Source organism: Spodoptera frugiperda, chromosome 24 (assembly GCF_023101765.2).
Source record: "Spodoptera frugiperda isolate SF20-4 chromosome 24, AGI-APGP_CSIRO_Sfru_2.0, whole genome shotgun sequence".
In the NCBI taxonomy this organism is placed as follows: domain Eukaryota; kingdom Metazoa; phylum Arthropoda; class Insecta; order Lepidoptera; family Noctuidae; genus Spodoptera; species Spodoptera frugiperda.
Genome location: NC_064235.1, coordinates 974,595 through 994,558, shown reverse-complemented (window position 1 = coordinate 994,558; position 19,964 = coordinate 974,595). Strand labels below are relative to the sequence as shown.

Here is a 19,964-nt window from a genome sequence, read left to right as displayed (position 1 = left end):
GTAGCGGGTTTGTTTCCGGCATGGAACAACTCTTGTATGATCAACGAAAATGAGAGGTCGTTCGGCGCGCCGAATTAACCAACCAATCAGTACCCTTAGTATAAGTTTGTTTTACCTTGTCGAAAAAAACAACCAATCAGTACCCTTAGTATAAGTTTGATTTACGTTTAAATAATTGAAACGAGAGCGCGTTCGGCGCTTTTATTGCTTAGTTTAAGTTAGTTAAACGTAAAGCACACACATACTACACGACTATAGAACGCCGAAGGTTATTTTTCGTTTAACGTTAAACAAATTCTTACTAAGCCCTCTGCTAGTTAAGAATAATATATCACTCTTTTGTCCTAATTATGAATACCTATTTATCCTCTCAGTTATACGCGGAGTCAGGCCGTCGTCGCGCGGCGTTGGTCCGGTCCCGTGCACGCGCACAGTTTGCGCGCGACGCCGCCGAGGCGCGCGGCTGGGTCGCAGACAAACTCAACAAATTGGCTGCTGAACATCAACATGGTGAGTATCTCTATGTCTTATTAACTCTTAAGAGATATTTTTTTAATGGGACAAGCCCGCCACAGCCTCCCATACCGCTGCAACTCCTGTGCACCAGGATCTACAGTAGATACAAACATGAAAACACCGGAACACTGAAGTCCAACGCGTCCCAGGGACATGAATGATTGTCTTGGCTGTCTGTCTCCTATGGAGTTTCTTGTTCCTTCTTCTCCATAGGAATCTACACTTTGGAACGAGCAAATAGAGCAACTAGAGGACTGGCCGACACACAGACGTTATTAATATTATTATATTTACTTTGAAGTTCAAAAATGCCGTCTTGGTCTTTTTGAAATAAATAATTTTGACTTGACTTTGACTTTAGTGACTTATGTGATTTGCATATTTGCATACTAAGGCTTGCTCTCTTATTGCATTTTGAAACGATATTTCACGAATTTCGGTTGAAACTTATCATAAAAACTCATTTTTTCCACCACCAGGTGAAGTAACAAACCTTGAAGACAAGATCAAGAAACTCCAGAAACACCAGGCGTTCACCGCCGAGCTGGCCGCCAACAGGGCTCGTCTCCAGGAAGTACAACTCCTGGCGGAACAGCTGCGGCCTGATGCTGAGGTGGAGAAGCAGCTGCAGGAGCTGCAGGCTGACTGGCAGAGGCTGGAGAATGCTACTGAACAACGAGGTTAGTTGGCAATGAACTCTTGAAGGCTGTAGATAAAGTACACTATCAAACTAATATTATAATTGTGAAAGTTTATTTGTTTGGATATTTATTCGTTAATTTCCGTCCGTTTGACTGGTTGGCGCGGTGGCAGGGCAACCGGCTGCTGCGCAACGTGTAACGGGTTCGATTCCCGCACGAAGCAACTCTTTGTGTGATCCACAAATTGTTGTTCCGGGTCTGGGTGTCATGTGTATGTGAACTTGTATGTTTGTGGGTTCACAAAACAACACACGATACAGGAGAAAATTCTAGAGTGGGGCAACGTTCTTTGAAAAAAAAACACACTGGTACTACTGAGCAGATTTTGATGAGATTTGGTATACAGACCAGATGATGAGGAGATGTGGACCGATACTAGAGTTTATAATTTTTTACCCACGGGAACGTGAGCGAAGCCGTTGGCAGAAGCTTTTACCTATCAATATATTTTGGCAGAAAATCCCATATTTTTTCTCCACATTTCATTGTAATATAAAAGAAAACAAAACAACCAACCTTTACATTAGCCTAATCAACAACTTTCCACCACCAGGTCGCGGCCTAGAAGAAGCTCAAGACATCCTGGAATTCAACCAGCATCTAGACAAGATAGAGGCCTGGATCCGAGACAAGGAGATGATGGTCCAGGCGCACGAGTTGGGCCGCGACTACGAGCACTGCAGCGCCCTCCTGCGGAAGCTAGATGACATGGATAGTGACATGAAGGTGGACGATCGCAGGGTCAAGAGCATCTGCGCGCTCGCTGATAAATTGTTGCAGCAGGTATGTGTTTTGTAAGGTGTTAACTGGTAAACTAGCACCTGATGGTAAGCAATCTCCGCCGCACATGGACATTCATGGCGTTACAAGTGCGTTGGGCTTTTGGGGGTTAGGAATTTAAGGGTTGTTGGGGATTGGGGTAGACCGGCCTATATATTTGGTATTACCTGGCAACCTCACACATGTGATTGCTTCAAGCTTTATTTCACGTAGTTTTTCTGTGAGGCCGTGGTATCACTCCGGTTAAGCCGACACAGCAGTGTCGAAGCATGACTCTCCGAATAAACCGGTAAACGAGCATGCGGATCACCTGCTGGTAAACAATCGCCGCCGCCCATGGATATACGAAACACTAGAGGCTTAACAAGTGTGTTGCTGGCCTTTTGGGGGTTAGGAATCATGCATTTAAGGGTTATTGGGGAATTGGGATTGAGAAGATTGCCGAAGCAAACCTGTGTTTAATAGATTTTTCAGGGTATTCGGTCGCAGTATTTCTTTCTTTTTTTTTTCTAGAGCAACTACCGACAAGGAGACTTAAAATTCCAAAATAAAACTACAAAAATTGCAGCCGAACTATCAGAAAATGTTCTAATTTGATATAATGTGTACCTCCCCCAGGGTCCGACCCAGCAAGCGGCGGCAGTGTCCCAGCGCCGCGACGCCTTCCTCGCGAAGTGGCACGCGCTGTCCGGCGCACTGCAGAAGTACAGAGATAACCTATCCGCTGCATTGGAGATACATTCGTTTAACAGGTAAATAAATAAGAATATAAGGATAATGACGATGATGAAACTCACTCAGTCTTACTTACTTACTATGATACACTCAGTCATATTCACTTACTTATATTCACGTAGTATTTTTCTATTTTGTCATATAAGATAACAATACTTAGATAAAACGAATCAAAGTTTAGGAGTGGGAGCGAATACGTCATTTCTACGTATAAAATGTACCTAGAAGTTACGTCACGCGATATTTCTTCGAAAGTATTTGTTTCCGTAAGATACGTGTCTAATGTTTTGAAATAATTTATTAGATGGACATTGAAATAAAAAATAGTCATCTTCACTATTACACACCCTTACCTCTCTTACTGTCATTCACTCACTCGCTTTCACTTACTACTTAATTACATATTCATATTCATGATCATCAATATAGAAAACATATTAGCATGGTTAAATCCATGGTATTCCCATTTTTAAGAAAAAAATACATTCAAACACATTACCCATCTTTTCCAATAAGATTAACTCACTCACACTCATCACTCACTTACTCAAACTCACCCACCTATTTACACTCAAACTCACTTACCTACATACTCACTCAACCTAACTCATACTCTTTCTCCTCTCCACAGGGACGTAGAAGACACAGCGGAGCGTATATCGAAGAAAGCAACATTGTTCAGTAGCTCCGAGAGAGGGCGCGAGCTGACTGCTGCGCAGGAGTTGAAGCGGAGGCACCTGGCCAGGGCCGCTGAGGCTGGAGCCATCAGGGATAAAATACAGCAGTTGGAGGGAGAGGGCAAGAGTTTGACTCAGAAGTGAGTTTAGAGATTTCAAGTTTCATTTACGACTAGCTATTTCCGCGCGGTTTCACCCGCTCTGCTTGGCTCCTATTGGTCATAGCGTGATGTTTTATAGCCTATAGTCTTCCTCGATAAATGCACTATTCAACACAAAAAGAATTATTCAAATCGGACCAGTAGTTCTGGAGATTAGCGTGTTCAAACAAACAAACAAACAAACTCTTCAGCTTTATAATATTAGTATAGATTAAAAAAAAAACATTTACAATGACGGTAGTTAGTTGTTGGTTCAATGGTCACGTGACTAGCGTGGATGATGTCTCGGGTTTGATTTCAGGGTCGGACAAGTTTCTGTCTACAGTTTCTTGACATTATCTTGTCTTTTTGAGAGAACAAATAGGCTGCTTTAAATTTTCATCGCTTTATTGTTGTTGGTCGGACTCAACTTATGATTTTCTATTTTTTATCAATTTTCAATGAATTCTTTTCTCCTAAAACCTGAGGAGTTTTTAAAACTATCACAGATCAGACGTAGTTGGTTTACATAAGAAGAGATATACAATTATACAGTCATGCTAAATTATTATTATGCTACCACAAATCCTGAATTGCACACAAAAACAAAACAAAAACTATACCCATCCCCCTCTCCCCCCTAGATACCCGGAGCGTGCGAAGGAGATAGAGAAGAGCCTCCACAGTCTCCGTTCAGGCTGGGAACAACTCCAGGAGTTGGCAGCCAAGCGCACAGCGTTGTTGGATGAAGCTATTGCTGAACATAAGTTCGATGAGAATCTTAAGGTATGTGGAATGCCATCAGACCACAGATGGGGCCCAGTAGGGCTGATGTCTGATCCGGAGCTGCGGACTACCTAGCGGGATTACCGGGGCTCCGGCTCGAAAAGCAGGAGTAGGAACGGGGTGATTTTTAGTCAGTAAGAGTCTGACACTCCCTCTCGCCTCACCCAAGGCGGGAGAAGTCATTGGATGATTTTCCCACCTTAAAAAAAAGGTTTGGGCAATATCCGGAGCTGCGGACAATGAGTAGCGGGTTCGATTCCTGCACGGAGCAACTCTTTGTGTGATCATTTCTAGGTACATTTTATACGTAGAAATGACGTATTTGCTCCCACTCCTAAACTTTGATTCGTTTTATCTAAGTATCGTTATCTTATATGACAAAATAAAAAAAATACGTGTCTAATATTTTTCCATTACCTAACTGACGGACTAAATAGATTTTAAATTTTCATACCCCGTCATCATCCCTATTTGTGATCTTTTTTTTTCCAGGAATTGGAACTCTGGGTATCGGAAGCCGTCAAGCGTATGGATGAGACCGGCGCCCCGGAGACCGTGTCTGATGCTGAAGCGCTTCTAGAGCTTCATCATGAGAAGAAGGTAAGGTCAACTTTCGTAAACAGCGGAAAAATTATAATCCCCATATTTGTCTATTTGAATGGGGATTACAGTTACGTCACTGCAAATGTAGGGTGTTTCTACTTATCTCAAGCAATAATCCCCACGTATGGTGATTTACTGGGAGATCGTTGTTACGCTACAATTACTATAGATAGATGTTGCTACTATCCGTTTTCAGCCGTAATCATTGTACTTCGCGATTAGCTTGGAGATCGTAATTATGTTAATAATAGTATTAAAGGCACTACTACCCCACATAAGCCAAAATGCCAAACGTATTGATCTACTTGGGAATTATTCTGACTGCAAACGGCACTTTTTTTAATTAAAAGGTCTCGGTCTTTCTCGTCTATATTAAACACTAAAATATTTTAAAATATCGGAAAATAATTTAATATTTTCTCGGACCATTTAACATAAAAAAAAACTGAAAATTATACTTTATCCTACAATCCTACATTTCCTTGCAGGCTGAAATCGATGGTCGCCAGAAAGCCATCAGCTCTCTCCAGAAGGAAGCTGAACAGGTTCCAGAGAAGGTGAAGCGGGTGGAAGTACTCTCCAGCACCCTGGACCAAGCATGGCTGAAGAGGAAGCAGTACTTGACACAGGTAGATAATTATATTACACGCACGAAGCGCTTCGCTTCAAGCTTCCTTGTGCGAACTGCTAGGGAGTGGAACTCCTTGCCGGAGTCTGTGTTTCCTGATGGGTATAACCTGGGTGTCTTCAAAGCCCGAGTGAATAGGTTGCTTATGGACAGACGTGCTCCATCGTAGGCCGCATCATCACTTACCATCAGGCGAGATAGCGGCCAAACGTCGGCCCATTTAACAAAAAAAAAAAATGTATATATATATGTACTTTCTAAGATTATTTAGACACCACTGACAAACGGTGAAGGAAAACATCGTGAGGAAACCTGGGCTTATAATTTCTAATTATAAGTTTGAAATCGCCAACCCGCATTGAGCAAGCGTAGTGATCAAACCTTCTCCGTGTGAGAAAAGGCCTTTGGTCAGCAGTGTACTTATAGGCTGTTGATGTGATGCACTTTAAAATCAAATTGAAGCCATCTATAGGTAAGCGTCCACAGGCCCGCATCGTACGCATCGCACGCAAAGGATTTTAGTTTGTCTTGTATAGAAACTCATACAACTGCGTCCACTGATCCGCATCGTACGGACCGCATCATCGGCAATGCCTACATGCGATGCGTACTGATGACGTCATACGGAATGCGTGCGATGCGTACAATGAGGGCCTGTGGACGCAATTGTTTGAATTTGATATCTCTTTCGCAAAACTTCAAACATTTCGACAAAAATAATCTTCTTTCACTTAAAAACACGTCTGGCTTTGAATCCAAGAAACAATATAAAACTATATCGCTCTCTTTCCCTCCACAGGCACATCAGCTTCAACTGCTGAAGGAGCAAGCGAGACAGACGGAGGACTGGCTCGCTTCTAAAGAGGCCTTCCTGAACAACGATGATCTAGGAGAGAATTTGGATGGTAAGAAGTTATTTCATCTATCTATATAAATAAAAATGAATCTCCAAAAAGTATGTACGCGCAAAACTTCTGAACGACTGCACCAAATTGGATATATTTTTTAAATGTATTCCTTACCGTCAGGAGGAAGTTTTTATAAAAAAAATTAGAAAAGACTTATTTATTTTCTACATTTAAAAAGGTTCAAAATAATAATAGTAATTTTTACACAATTATCTGCAAATTTGGCAATTTTTTTTGCCGGGTCAACACCTTTTAGACCTGCCCTCGACTTCCATAAATAATTTAACACTAAAAATAAGCCAAATTGGTCCAGCCATTCTAGAGTTTTAGCGAGACTAATGAACAGCAACAGATTTTTATATACTTATATTATTCAAATTATTATTCAAATAACACAAAATGTATTTTGACATAGTACCAACACCATTGAAAAATAAGTTTGCATTTATATTTTTCTGTAAAAGACTGTTAATTAATTGAATTATCTACCGAAACAAAAAAAAACGCGTAAGGTAACCTAACCAAATAAGGCCTACCTTATTTTTATTACCGCCTAGCTCGTAGGTTTAAAATGACAATGGGCTGATAATTTCAAAATCTTATATTTATTTATTAAACTTTGTAATAATGGAATCAAAATGGCTTTAGAAACAAAATTTACAATTTTATAAACACAAATAACTAAAGTGTCACTTTGGCCTTATTGGGAACCCTATGTCTTAATAAGGCCTCAATAAAAACTAGTAAGTATTCAACTTCTTAATTATAACAAAACTTTGTCAATGCTTATAATAAATGTAATGAGATCTTATTAATTAATTTTTGTCATTATACATCAGGCTAAACGAGTTTCTCATCATGTAATACCCAAGTACATCTTTGAAGTCATCGGCACCCCAGCATCAGTCAAACGAATGAGAATAACTTCTTGTTCTGTAGCCAATTTAGCGACCGACCTAGCTTTCGTGTAGTGGAAACCACTCTTTAGATGATGCGTACTTCTTTGGATGTTATATCTGGCTGCAGCAGCCTACCGGGTAAAACAGGGTGTATAAAATTCGAAGGGTGAATAGATACTATGAAGAATTTCCCGATATCCATTCACCCCTTTTCTGTATCTATTCACCCCGTTTACCCCTTTTTACCATTTTAACAGCGTTTTCCATCTTTTGCAAAATCCATTGGCTTTCTTTTTGACAGAAGCTGGTGATCCGTTTTCTTTGAAATTACTGAAAAACAACTATGCCGTAATAAGGCCTACACGTTTTTTTTGTAGGCTTTATTAGGGCATGGCACATAGGTAAACAAAACAACGATTATATGAAATACACCGATATTATAGCTATTTCATTAATGTGAGGAGATGGCTAAATGTATAATTGTCATATAGACAAAACACGGCACGTCGTATACTGATAAATATAAAAATACTAACAGTTTACGCCCTTCGAATTTTATAAAAACTAAAGTGCGCTCCACGTCGTGATTGTTTTCGTCTGTAGGTTCCAACATAATCGCCGGACGGGTTGCTTGCTGTGCTCAAATTAGTTAAGTAATGTGCATGCACACTTCTACAAACTTTGGCGACCATTTGACATCGGGAAGAGGGAAATTTTCAAAATAGGCTTTATTGGGGCATAGGCCTTATTTGGTTAGGGTACTATAGATTAGAAAAAAATACCGGGCTTTAAAACTTTTACAATATTTCTTCACATAAATATCCTTTTACTTTCCACATATTTTTTTTTTATGAGACTGCCGGTAATCGAACAGACGTATCACCTGATGGTAAGCAATCGCCGCCGCCCATGGACACTTGAAATACCAGAGGCGTTACAAGTGCGTTACCGGCTTTTTGGGGGTTAGGAATTTAAGGGTTGTTGTTCGGGAATCAGGGATTGGGAAGATTGGGAAGGGGGAATTGGGCCTCCGGTAACCTCACTGACACAACGAAACACAACGCAAGCGTTGTTTCACGTCGGTTTTCTGTGAGGCCGTGGTATCACTCCGGTCGAGCCGACACATTCGTGCCGAAGCATGACTCTCCCACACTTAAATATGCTCTAAAACCTTCAAATTTCCCCAAACAGCCGTAGAGACGCTGATCCGTAAACACGTGGAGTTCTCGAAGCTGCTGCACAGCCAGCTGGGCAGGGTGGACGAGCTGCAGCGGTTCGCAGCCAGCATGCTGGAGGATCAGCACTTCGATAGAGACTACGTGGAAACCAGGCTCAAGACTATACTCAATAGGAGGGATAAACTTGTGGTAAGTTTTAATAATAATATTGATCAATAAATCGCCTGTCTAACATAAAAATAATTCTCAAAATCGAACCAATAGTTTCGGAGATTAGCCTCCTCAATTTATACCTTTCCTGACGTCCGATCGATCTGATATTTGGAACACTTTATCTTGGTGAACATACAATGTAAAACAATTTTGTCCATAACTACTTCTATTATTTCGCTATATCCATTATCCGCGCGGTTTCACCCGCTCTGCTTAGCTCCTATTGAGCATAGCGTGATGTTTTATAGCCTATAGCCTTCCTCGATAAATATTCAATACAAAAAGAATGATTCAAATCGGACCAGTAGTTCCGGAGATTAGCGCGTTCAAACAAACAAACAAACAAACAAACTCTTCAGCTTTATAATATTAGTATTGACCGATAAATGTCGTGGTGGCCCGGAGGTTTAAGACCTCTTCTCATGCATGAGAATGCAGGTTCAAAACCTACAACGGCAAGTACCAATGTCACTTTTTCCGAGTTATATGTACTTTCTAAGATTATTTAGACACCACTGCCAAACGGTGACGGAAAACATCGTGAGGAAACATGGGCTTATAATTACAAGTTTTAAATCGCCAACCCGCATTGAACGAGCGTAATGATTAATGCTCAAACCTTGTCCGTGTGAGAGAGGGAGACCCTTATAAGCTGTTGATGTGATGATGTGACCTATCTTACACAAAGGGAATTCTCAAAATCGAACCAATAGTTTCGGAGATTAGCCTCCTCAATTTATACCCTTCCTGACGTCCGATCGATCTGATATTTGGAACACTTTATCTTGGTGAACATACAATGTAAAACAATTTTGTCCATAACTACTTCTATTATTTCGCTATATCCATTATCCGCGCGGTTTCACCCGCTCTGCTTAGCTCCTATTGAGCATAGCGTGATGTTTTATAGCCTATAGCCTTCCTCGATAAATATTCAATACAAAAAGAATGATTCAAATCGGACCAGTAGTTCCGGAGATTAGCGCGTTCAAACAAACAAACAAACAAACAAACTCTTCAGCTTTATAATATTAGTATTGACCGATAAATGTCGTGGTGGCCCGGATGTTTAAGACGTCCACTTTTCATGCATGAGGGTGCGAGTTCAAAACCTACAACGGCAAGTACCAAAGTGACTTTTTCCGAGTTATATGTACTTTCTAAGATTATTTAGACACCACTGACAAACGGTGAAGGAAAACATCGTGAGGAAACTTGGGCTTATAATTTCTAATTATAAGTTTGAAATCGCCAACCCGCATTGAACAAGCGTGGTGATTAATGCTCAATCCTTTTCCGTGTGAGAGAGGGAGACCCTTATAAGCTGTTGATGTGATGATGTGACCTATCTTACACAAAGGGAATTCTCAAAATCGAACCAATAGTTTCGGAGATTAGCCTCCTCAATTTATACCCTTCCTGACGTCCGATCGATCTGATATTTGGAACACTTTATCTTGGTGAACATACAATGTAAAACAATTTTGTCCATAACTACTTCTATTATTTCGCTATATCTAGACACACGGCAGTGTGTCCGCCAAGTTCGAGCAAAAACCCGACACACCGGCCGTGGGTTATATTACACGAACCATTTCGGGCCAAGTTCGACCCACCTATAACTCAAAATCTATTTTATCTACGCATATGAAATTTCTAGTATCTGTCGAGATCTACTTACTTATCTAAAATACAAAATTTCATTAATGTACCTATGTAGGTCTTGAGATATTGACGTCAGAAAATCGCTATTTTTACTATACACTCACTGACTGACTGACTCACTCACTCACTCATCAAAAACCTAGACCACTTCCAATGGTCGTATTGACTTGAAATTTGGCATGGAGGTAGGTCTTTAGGTCAAGGTAAAGGAAAAAATCTGAAAATGGCCAAGTGTGAGTCGGTTTTAAAAATAATGAAGGTGTAAATTCATACCCCTAAGGAACTAAAACAAAAAAATTATCTATATCTTCCAATGGTCGCACCGACCTAAAATTCGTTACGAAGGTTTGTATTTAGTCAAAGTAAAGTAAAATAAGAAAAAAAGAAAATAAACCTTACAAAAATAAATGAAATCCCACCCAAAACATAAATGTGAAAGGCTGCCAAGTTCGATAATATTGGAATGCTTCGCCTATAAAAGAAGTGAGATCTAAATAAGTACCAAGTTCCATACACAGACCTCAGTTAAAAATGATATAACTTGGCAAGTTTTAATAGAAAATTATATACTTGACTCATTGCGTTTAGTAGGTTTATAACAAAGTGTGTGAAAACTTGCCAAGTTTGTTTTACTTTCTATGTACAAGTTTAAAACTTGCCAAGTTATATCATTTTTAACTGAGGTCTGTGTATGGAACTTGGTACTTATTTAGATCTCACTTCTTTTATAGGCGAAGCATTCCAATATTATCGAACTTGGCAGCCTTTCACATTTATGTTTTGGGTGGGATATCCATTATCCGCGCGGTTTCACCCGCTCTGCTTAGCTCCTATTGGTCATAGCGTGATGTTTTATAGCCTATAGCCTTCCTCGATAAATATTCAATACAAAAAGAATGATTCAAATCGGACCAGTAGTTCCGGAGATTAGCGCGTTCAAACAAACAAACAAACAAACAAACTCTTCAGCTTTATAATATTAGTATTGACCGATAAATGTCGTGGTGGCCCGGATGTTTAAGACGTCCACTTTTCATGCATGAGGGTGCGAGTTCAAAACCTACCAACGGCAAGTACCAAAATGACTTTTACCATGTTACATGTACTTTCTAAGATTATTTAGACATCACTGACAAACGGTGAAGGAAAACATCGTGAGGAAACTTGGGCGTTAAATTTCTAATTTAAATAACAAAAAGGTTTGAAATCGCCAACCCGCATTGAACAAGCGTGGTGATTAATGCTCAAACCTTCTCCGTGTGAGAGAGGGAGACCCTTATAAGCTGTTGATGTGATGATGTGACCTATCTTACACAAAGGGAATTCTCAAAATCGAACCAATAGTTTCGGAGATTAGCCTCCTCAATTTATACCCTTCCTGACGTCCGATCGATCTGATATTTGGAACACTTTATCTTGGTGAACATACAATGTAAAACAATTTTGTCCATAACTACTTCTATTATTTCGCTATATCCATTATCCGCGCGGTTTCACCCGCTCTGCTTAGCTCCTATTGGCCATAGCGTGATGTTTTATAGCCTATAGCCTTCCTCGATAAATGTGCTATCCAATACTAAAAGATTTATTTAAATCGGACCAGTAGTTTTGGAGATTAGCGCGTTCAAACAAACTCCTCAGCTTTATATATTAGTATTGACCGATAAATATCGTGGTGGCCCGGAGGTTTAAGAAGCCCACTTCTCATGCATGAGGGTGCAGGTTCGAAACCTACCAACAGCAAGTACCAATGTGATTTTTTCCGAGTTACATGTACTTTCTAATATTATTTAGACATCACTGACAAACGGTGAAGGAAAACATCGTGAGGAAACCTGGGCTTATAATTTCTGATTATAAGTTTGAAATCGCCAACCCGCATTGAGCAAGCGTGGTGATTACCGTGCAAACCTTCTTCGTGTGAGAAAAGATCTTTGGTCAGTAGTGTCCACTTATAAGCTGTTGATGTGAAATTTCCTATCTAACACAAAAGGAATTCTCAAAATCGAACCAGTAGTTTCGGAGATTAGCCTCTTCAAACAAATTCTACCCTTCCTGACGTCCGATCGATCTAATATTTGGTACACTTAATCTTGATGAATTTATTTTGTCCATATCTACCTCCATTATAGTCTATAGATATCGATTATCAAATGAAAGAGCTTGATTGGTAGAACATAGGGCTTAGTTTTACGTATAACGATATCAAAACGAAAGCGCGTTCGGCGCTCTGGTTCATTCGCGCCGACTAATCATGTCGCCGAACGCATTTTCGTTTCGTTTTCATTGGACGTAAAGCAAACTCGTACTAAAGGTACTGATATCTTCAACCTATTGAGCAAAAATTTTGTATACACTTTTAGTATACACAATAAATAATGAGCTACTTAAAATATTGTGTTTACCCTCTCATAGGCGGTATATAAGACAACAGTAGAAAACACATTGTGTCTCGCGTGGAGTCGTTCCAAACATACGAAGGGTAAATTATTATGTTATCGGCTTACTCATGTATTGTTTTGACGAGGAACTCGACTAGTTTCAAGCTATTCTAGAGGATCATATTCATGAACAGCATTCCGTCGTGTGTCGCGGATACACAATACGTGAATAAGCCGATAACATAATAATTAATTTAGTATGTCTCACGAAAGTTACAATAAAATCATACGAAGGGTTAAAAAGCTTTTAAGTTATATTCCTTCATGTTACCCCCTAGGAATCCTGTAAGCAACGAGGAGAGATCTTGGAGCAGTCTCGCCAACTACACCAGTTCCTGAGGAACCTGTACCACGAGCGGGAGTGGATCTCGCTGAAGATGCAGATCGCCAACGATCAGAACTACAGGTGGGTTACAGTTGTAATAATAGAATAAATAATCGTCACGCCTTTAATCCCCGAAGGAGTAAGCAGAGGTGCACATTACGGCACGTAATGCCACTGTACAATGTACACACACTTTTTACCATTTGTGTTATAAGTCCCATGGGGCCTAATGCCATTCGCCATAACGTTGGTTTTAATTGTAAAAAAATGAGGCGGTAAAAAAAAGTTTAAGGTGGTTCCTTCGTTTTAAAGTTTTATATTTTATATTAAAATAAAGGAACCGCCTTTTTTTCTTGGGGCCTTTCTTTTTTTTTTAATTCACGTAATTATTATCTAAAACCTTCTCCTAAGTTTGAAAAATACTATCCTGAAAACTGCATCAAAATCGGTTCAGCCAAACGCAAGATAATCACGCACAAACATACATACATAGAAAAAGAATCCGCTTCCAATTTTCTTTACCGCTTCCATTTTTTAAGTCAGGTTCTATCTCTTAAACCTTCTCCTAAGTCTAAAACATCCGGAGCTGCGGACTACCTAGCGAGTTTACCGGGGCTCCGGCTCGAAAAGCAGGAGTAGGAACGGGGTGGTTTTTAGTCAGTAAGAGTCTGACACTCCCTCGCTTCGCCCAAGGCGGGAGAAGTCATTTTCCCCCTCAAAAAAAAAGTCTAAAACATACAGGTCAAACTGAGAACCTCCTTTTATTGAAGTCGGTTAAACATTATATTTTTTTCCTCAGAGAGCTTTCAAACCTGCAAAGTAAGATTCAGAAGCACGCTGCTTTCGAATCTGAGCTAGCGGCGAACAAAGGACGCATTGACGACGTCGCCAACCACGGAGAAACATTAATTGGTATGTATTTTAATGGTATAAGTCGGTAAACGAGCAGACGGATTACCTGATGGTAAGCAATCGTCCGCCGCCCATGGACATTTGATACAACAGAGGCGTTATAAGTGCCTTGTCGGGTTTTTGGGGGTTACGAATTTAATGGTTGTTGGGGAATCGGGGATTGGGTAGATTGGGAAGGAGGGTAATTGGGCCTCCGGTAATCTCACTCTTACAACAAAACACAACGCATGCGTTGTTTCACGTCGGTGTACTGCTCGGCCGTGGTATCACTCCGGTCAAGCCGACCCAGCAGTGCCGAAGCATGGCGAGCCCACACTTAAAATCCAAATAATTTATGTAAAATGTCAAATAATTTATTCCAATGAAACCAAAAATAGGTATCATTAGAACTTAAGACATGTATTTATCACGTTTATTTTTGTCTATCAGTTTCCGATATTTCGGCACTGTTGCCAGGATAAACATGGATAGAAAATCCCAACGAACAACAGTTGGGCAGAAAGCCTGCCAGACACGATCATATTTCGGAGGATACTTTTATCTTATTATACTCTCTGCTCCTTGAAGCGCTTTCAAACAAACCCTTCAGCTTTATACATAGATAGGTTTAGTGAACATATTTTCTATGTATTTGTTACAGAGGGCAAACACTACGCGTCTCAGGAGATCGCCAAACATGTTGAGGAGCTAGAGAACCAGTGGCGGGAACTACAGGTACATTATTTTGTAAAAAGAACTTGACATCTACGACATTTTTGTTGCTCCAAAGCTCTGCAAAGAGACAGTGGAAGGGTTGGGATTTGTCCTGCAGCCATGGCTAATAATAAATAAAATTTAATAAATGTTATTGGATCATGGCTAAAAAAATTAAATAATGCTTAACTCGCGTTAGTGCTTGAGGATTCTCGATAACTGGATTGAGAAAGGGCTGAAAAAAAAGCGCTGTCAAATGTATCTATTTTTGAACGGTTTTAAGTTTGGTGCCGAGGGCTGAGAAAGAAATCTGTACTACAGGGATTCAAAATTTGATTGATTCGAATGAAATTGTTCTGGGCAAGGGTCGTGGTGGCTCAGAGGCCTAAGATGGCTCGCTTCTCATGCATGAGGTTCGAAACCTACCACCGGCATGTACTAATGTGACTTTCTAAGATAATTTAGACACCACTGACAAACAGTGAAGGAAAACGTCGCGAGGAAACTTGAGCATATAATTTCAAATTATAGGTTTGAAATCGCCCGCATTGAGCAAACGTGGTGATTAATGCTCAAAATTTCTCCGTGTGAGAAGAGGCCTTTGGTCAGCAGTGGTCGCTTATAGGCTGTTGATGTGTAATGTGTGTTCTAATTTTGTCCCCCAGGCCGCCGCGAAGCTCCGTCGCGAGCGTCTCCAAGAGGCCTACCAAGCCAGGGTGTACCTCCGAGGGCTGGACGACTTCACAGCCTGGCTCGATGATGTGGAGTCACAGCTACTCAGCGAGGACCATGGTAAGCAGCTTATTTACTAATTAACTTATAGCCTTTTTTTAACAACGGGAGAATACCTTCAAAAGGCGCCTAACTTTCTGGGAAAGACTAGGGAATGTTGGAATTTTTACCTCACTAAATCCACCCCAGTGGCCACCCTCTACACCAGGTTCTCTAATGGACTTGCTCCGGATCCCCCAGATAGGTTTTATAGCCAACAGCACTCCACGATAAATGGACAACACAAAAATGATTATTAAATGTGAACCATTAGTTATTTTTTTTAAGTCAAGTAATATCCCTAAAACCTTCTCCTAAGTTTGAAAAATACTATGCTGAAAACCGCATCAAAATCGGTTCAGCTAAACGCGAGATTATCGCGTGAAATCATACTTACATACAACTGAAAACCTCCTTACTTTTTAGTCGGTTAAAAACTTTAACATTTTAACATACACCTAATTTTTTTGAGGGGAGAAAATCACCCAATTACTTCTCCCGCCTTGGGCGAGGCAAAAGGGAGTGTCAGACTCTTACTGACTAAAAACCACCCCGTTCCTACTCCTGCTTTCCAAGCCGGAGCCCCGGTAACCCGCTAGGTAGTCCACATTATATGTATGTTATACATGAAGAGATCCTGCTATGTTTTGCTTTGAAAAGCGTACACTACTTTACAATATGTCAAAAAACATGAAAGAATATAAACAAAATTTCTACTTTAATTTTTAATTTACTGTTTTTGTTTTGAGTTGTTATGTTTTATTTTATTATTATTTTACAATGTGGAGTTAACTATGTCAGTATTATTTTATTTGATTGGGTTAAAATGCTACGCTTAATACGCTATGTCCTGTAGTCATACAGACTTTGTTTTTAATGTTATGTGATTTATTGAAATTGTTTAATGAGCGCTTCTCGCCATCAAACGTTACAGTTTGGCGAGTCTAGATTTAAGGCCACAATTAATGTAAAAATTTTTGAATAAATGTATTAAAAGAAAAAAAACCCATGACAGGCTATATCCTATCCTCCTATTTTCCAGGCAAGGACTTAGCCTCAGTGACAGCGCTATTGAAGCGTCACTCGCGCCTGGAACAACAAGTGTCCAGCAAGACAGACTCTGCCACGCAACTGGCGGACAATGCCAGGCAGTTAGCGGATAGCAACCATTTCATGGCAGAAGAGATACTGAAGAAGGCTGACCATGCTGTTAAGAGGTGAGGTTTTAGTATTTTAAAGCGTTACAATTTAAAAAGGCACTTGTGAATATAAAAAGAATTAGGTGGTTTTACTAAAAAAATTTTTTATATTACTTCAAACACATTTTTCTCACTTTTTAAACCTTCCTGGACTTCCACAAATAATTTAGAATTGCAAGCAATTGATTTTTATATATAAAGATAACTTTTGGGACACATAGTTAATTATTATGTTATCGGCTTACTCACGTAACTGTTTCACGAGGAACTCGACTAGTTTCAAACTATGCTATGAACTCCTAGGCTCATATATGTATATAAGTATATTCATGAGCGGTATTCCCCTATGAGCCTCTAGCGTGGCTTGAAACTAGACGAGTTCCTCTTGAAGCAGTTGCGTAAACCGAAAAACTTTGCTTTTCATTCTTTCAGTCTTAGTTATTGTTTAAAAAATCACCAATATCTTTCCTTTATCAACCAGGCTTGAAACATAAAATAACAGTATCATTAGAACTCAAGACGGGATATTTACCATGTTTATTTATGTCTGAGTTTCCGTCTCAAGTTCTAATGATAGTGTTAGTGACATTGTTTATTGTATTTCTTTTTTCTTAGTTGTCAATTTTTTTTAACTGTATAATGTATTGGCTTAAGCTGTAAAATTATGCATGTTTTTTCTAAATAAATAAATAAATTGTCAGTTTAAAAACAAAATAACGAATTCTCCAAAGTCAAAGTCAAAGTCAAAATCATTTATTTCAAATAGACCAGGAAGGCACTTTTGAACGTCAAAGCAAATATAATAATATTAATAACGTATGTCTGTCGGTCAGTCCTCTAGTTGCTCTATTTGCTCGTTCCAAAGTGTAGATTCCTATGGAGAAGAACGAGCAAGAAACTCCATAGGTTACTCTTTTTCAATCAGATTTACAATACAATACTTGGTTACATTGTTTCGATTAAACATCAAATATTTTAGTCAACCAACCAATCCCCACCTCCTCTTTCTACAGATACCGGCAGCTCCAAGAGCCGATGCAGATCCGTCGCGACAACTTGGAAGACGCCGCGCTGCTGCACCGCTGGGACAGAGACGCTGACGAGGAGTTCCGCTGGTATGCATACATATATCTAGTTTAATTATGGTTTTTGTGGTATAAGCCGGTAAACGAGCAGACGGGTCACCTGATGGTAAGCAATCGTCGCCGCCCGTGGACACTGGCAGATTGTTGGTCCCAAAATTCCCTATAGAGAAAAGCAACTAAACTTCTTAGTTCTTGAATCGGGAATAGTCAGTCAGTCAAAATAGAAAATCTTAGATTTTAATAATCCTTGTAATAGCAAATTCGCTTATCGTTTTTTGACATATCGTGAACGGTGGGCCTTATGAAGGAGGTTGCTCTCTTTTGCGATAAGTAAAATAATAAATATCATCCCTATTATCATATTAACAAGGGGTTTCTATAGAGTAAATTAAAAGTCAAAAGTAATAGAATATAGAATAGATAATTACGTACTAACAATTTGATTTTAAGATAAAGTAAGAACTTCCATTTGTAATCATACACACATACTTAAATAAATAACCTAACCAATAAGCAAAATATTTGACAAATGAATATGGGTAACACTAAAGCAATATATTAATACACACACTAACTTGTTTGGATAATCGAAAACTGTAGGAAATAAAAAGGCTTTTTTACTTTATTTATCAATATTTATCACCCCAACAGGTTACGTGAGCGCGAGTCGGCAGTCAGACAAGAAGAAGCGGGTTCGACACTCGCCGAGGCACAAGCCATGCTCAAGAAGCACCTCGCTTTGGAAGCAGAATTACTTACCAGGTAATGCAATGTTAATAATGACTGACAATATTGCAAATATTGCAATTTTTATAACTCAGTTATTGCAGATTGCAGATTTAGACACCACTGACAAACGGTGAAGGGAAACATCGTGAGGAAACCTGGGCTTATAATTTGTAATTATAAGTTTGAAATCGCCAACCCGCATTGAGCAAGCGTGGTGATTAATGCTCAAACCTTCTCCGTGTGAGAAGAGGGCTTTGGTCAGCAGTGACTACTTATAGGCTGTTGATGATGATGATGATGATGAATGCTATGTTATTTAATCACATTAACGAAAATTAATCTTACTTTAATAATAATAATTATTATAAATGTGAAAGTTTGTGCATTAGTATGTATGTTTATTACTCAATCACGTCAAAACGGCTGAAAGGATTGGGATGAAATTTGGAAGCAGGGGTAGATTGTAGTCTGAAATAATACATAGGCTTTGTTTTTATGATATAAGTCGGTAAACGAGTTGATGGATCACTTGATAGTAAGCAATCGCCGCCGCTTATGGACACACGAAACACCAGAGGCGTTACAAGTGCGTTGCCGGCCTTTTGGGGTTAGGAATTTAAGGGTTGTTTGGGGTAATTGGGTCTTCGGTAACCTCACTCACACAACGAAACACGCGGTGTACAGCTCGGCCGTGGTATCACTCCGATCGAGCCGGCCCAGAGCTGAAATTTTGTATACACGTTTAGTTTGCATCACCATAAATGCTAAGCTACATAAAATTTTGTTTTCAAAAAGATTTTAATTTAAATTGTTTTCTCCCAAACAGGGAACCAATAATAAAGGCTCTAGTGACTCGCGCGGGTCAACTGTCGCGCCGCGGTCACTTCGCGTCCGCGGCTTTCGACGCGCGATCACGCGACCTGGCCGCCGCACACCGCGCGTTAGTCGACGCCGCGGCCATCAGAACCGCCCTTATACGCGACCGATGTGAATTGTTACAGGTTTGTCATGTTTTAATTATTATATCTCCAATTAGTTTGCTAAGTAGGAGATTATGGTGTGTGGTGTGTATAACTGACCCATAATTCAATCGTCCCAAAGCTGCTGGCTACCTAGCGGGTTACCGCGGCTCCGGCTCGAAAAGCAAGCAGGAGTAGCAATGGGGTGTAAGAGTTTGACACTCCCTCTCGCCTCGCCCAAGGCGTGAGAAGTCAATGAATGAATTTCGTCTCTTAAAAATACCCTAAGGATTTAAATTCATAAACAATATTTTGGTCAAAATGTGTTTGGTCAATATTTAGTTGTCATTATTTTACACAAATAGCCTTTTACAAGCAGTTTACTATAACGAAAAAAGTGAAAATGAATATCAAAGTTGAA

General features: G+C 39.7%; 1 protein-coding gene across 1 annotated transcript in view; it reads left to right on the top strand.

The window, feature by feature from the left end:
• Positions 1–19,964, top strand: part of LOC118278469 (spectrin beta chain, non-erythrocytic 1) — a 110,822-nt gene that overhangs the window by 67,805 nt on the left and 23,053 nt on the right. Inside the window, exons 48-65 of the mRNA XM_050703356.1 lie at positions 375–510; positions 996–1,196; positions 1,771–2,000; positions 2,616–2,749; positions 3,364–3,549; positions 4,194–4,335; positions 4,828–4,935; positions 5,427–5,567; positions 6,366–6,471; positions 8,565–8,740; positions 13,149–13,276; positions 13,995–14,107; positions 14,748–14,821; positions 15,466–15,592; positions 16,614–16,788; positions 17,784–17,885; positions 18,507–18,617; positions 19,411–19,585. Coding sequence (XP_050559313.1) covers positions 375–510; positions 996–1,196; positions 1,771–2,000; positions 2,616–2,749; positions 3,364–3,549; positions 4,194–4,335; positions 4,828–4,935; positions 5,427–5,567; positions 6,366–6,471; positions 8,565–8,740; positions 13,149–13,276; positions 13,995–14,107; positions 14,748–14,821; positions 15,466–15,592; positions 16,614–16,788; positions 17,784–17,885; positions 18,507–18,617; positions 19,411–19,585 — 2,565 coding nt within the window. The remainder of the gene's footprint in view (positions 1–374; positions 511–995; positions 1,197–1,770; positions 2,001–2,615; positions 2,750–3,363; positions 3,550–4,193; positions 4,336–4,827; positions 4,936–5,426; positions 5,568–6,365; positions 6,472–8,564; positions 8,741–13,148; positions 13,277–13,994; positions 14,108–14,747; positions 14,822–15,465; positions 15,593–16,613; positions 16,789–17,783; positions 17,886–18,506; positions 18,618–19,410; positions 19,586–19,964) is intronic.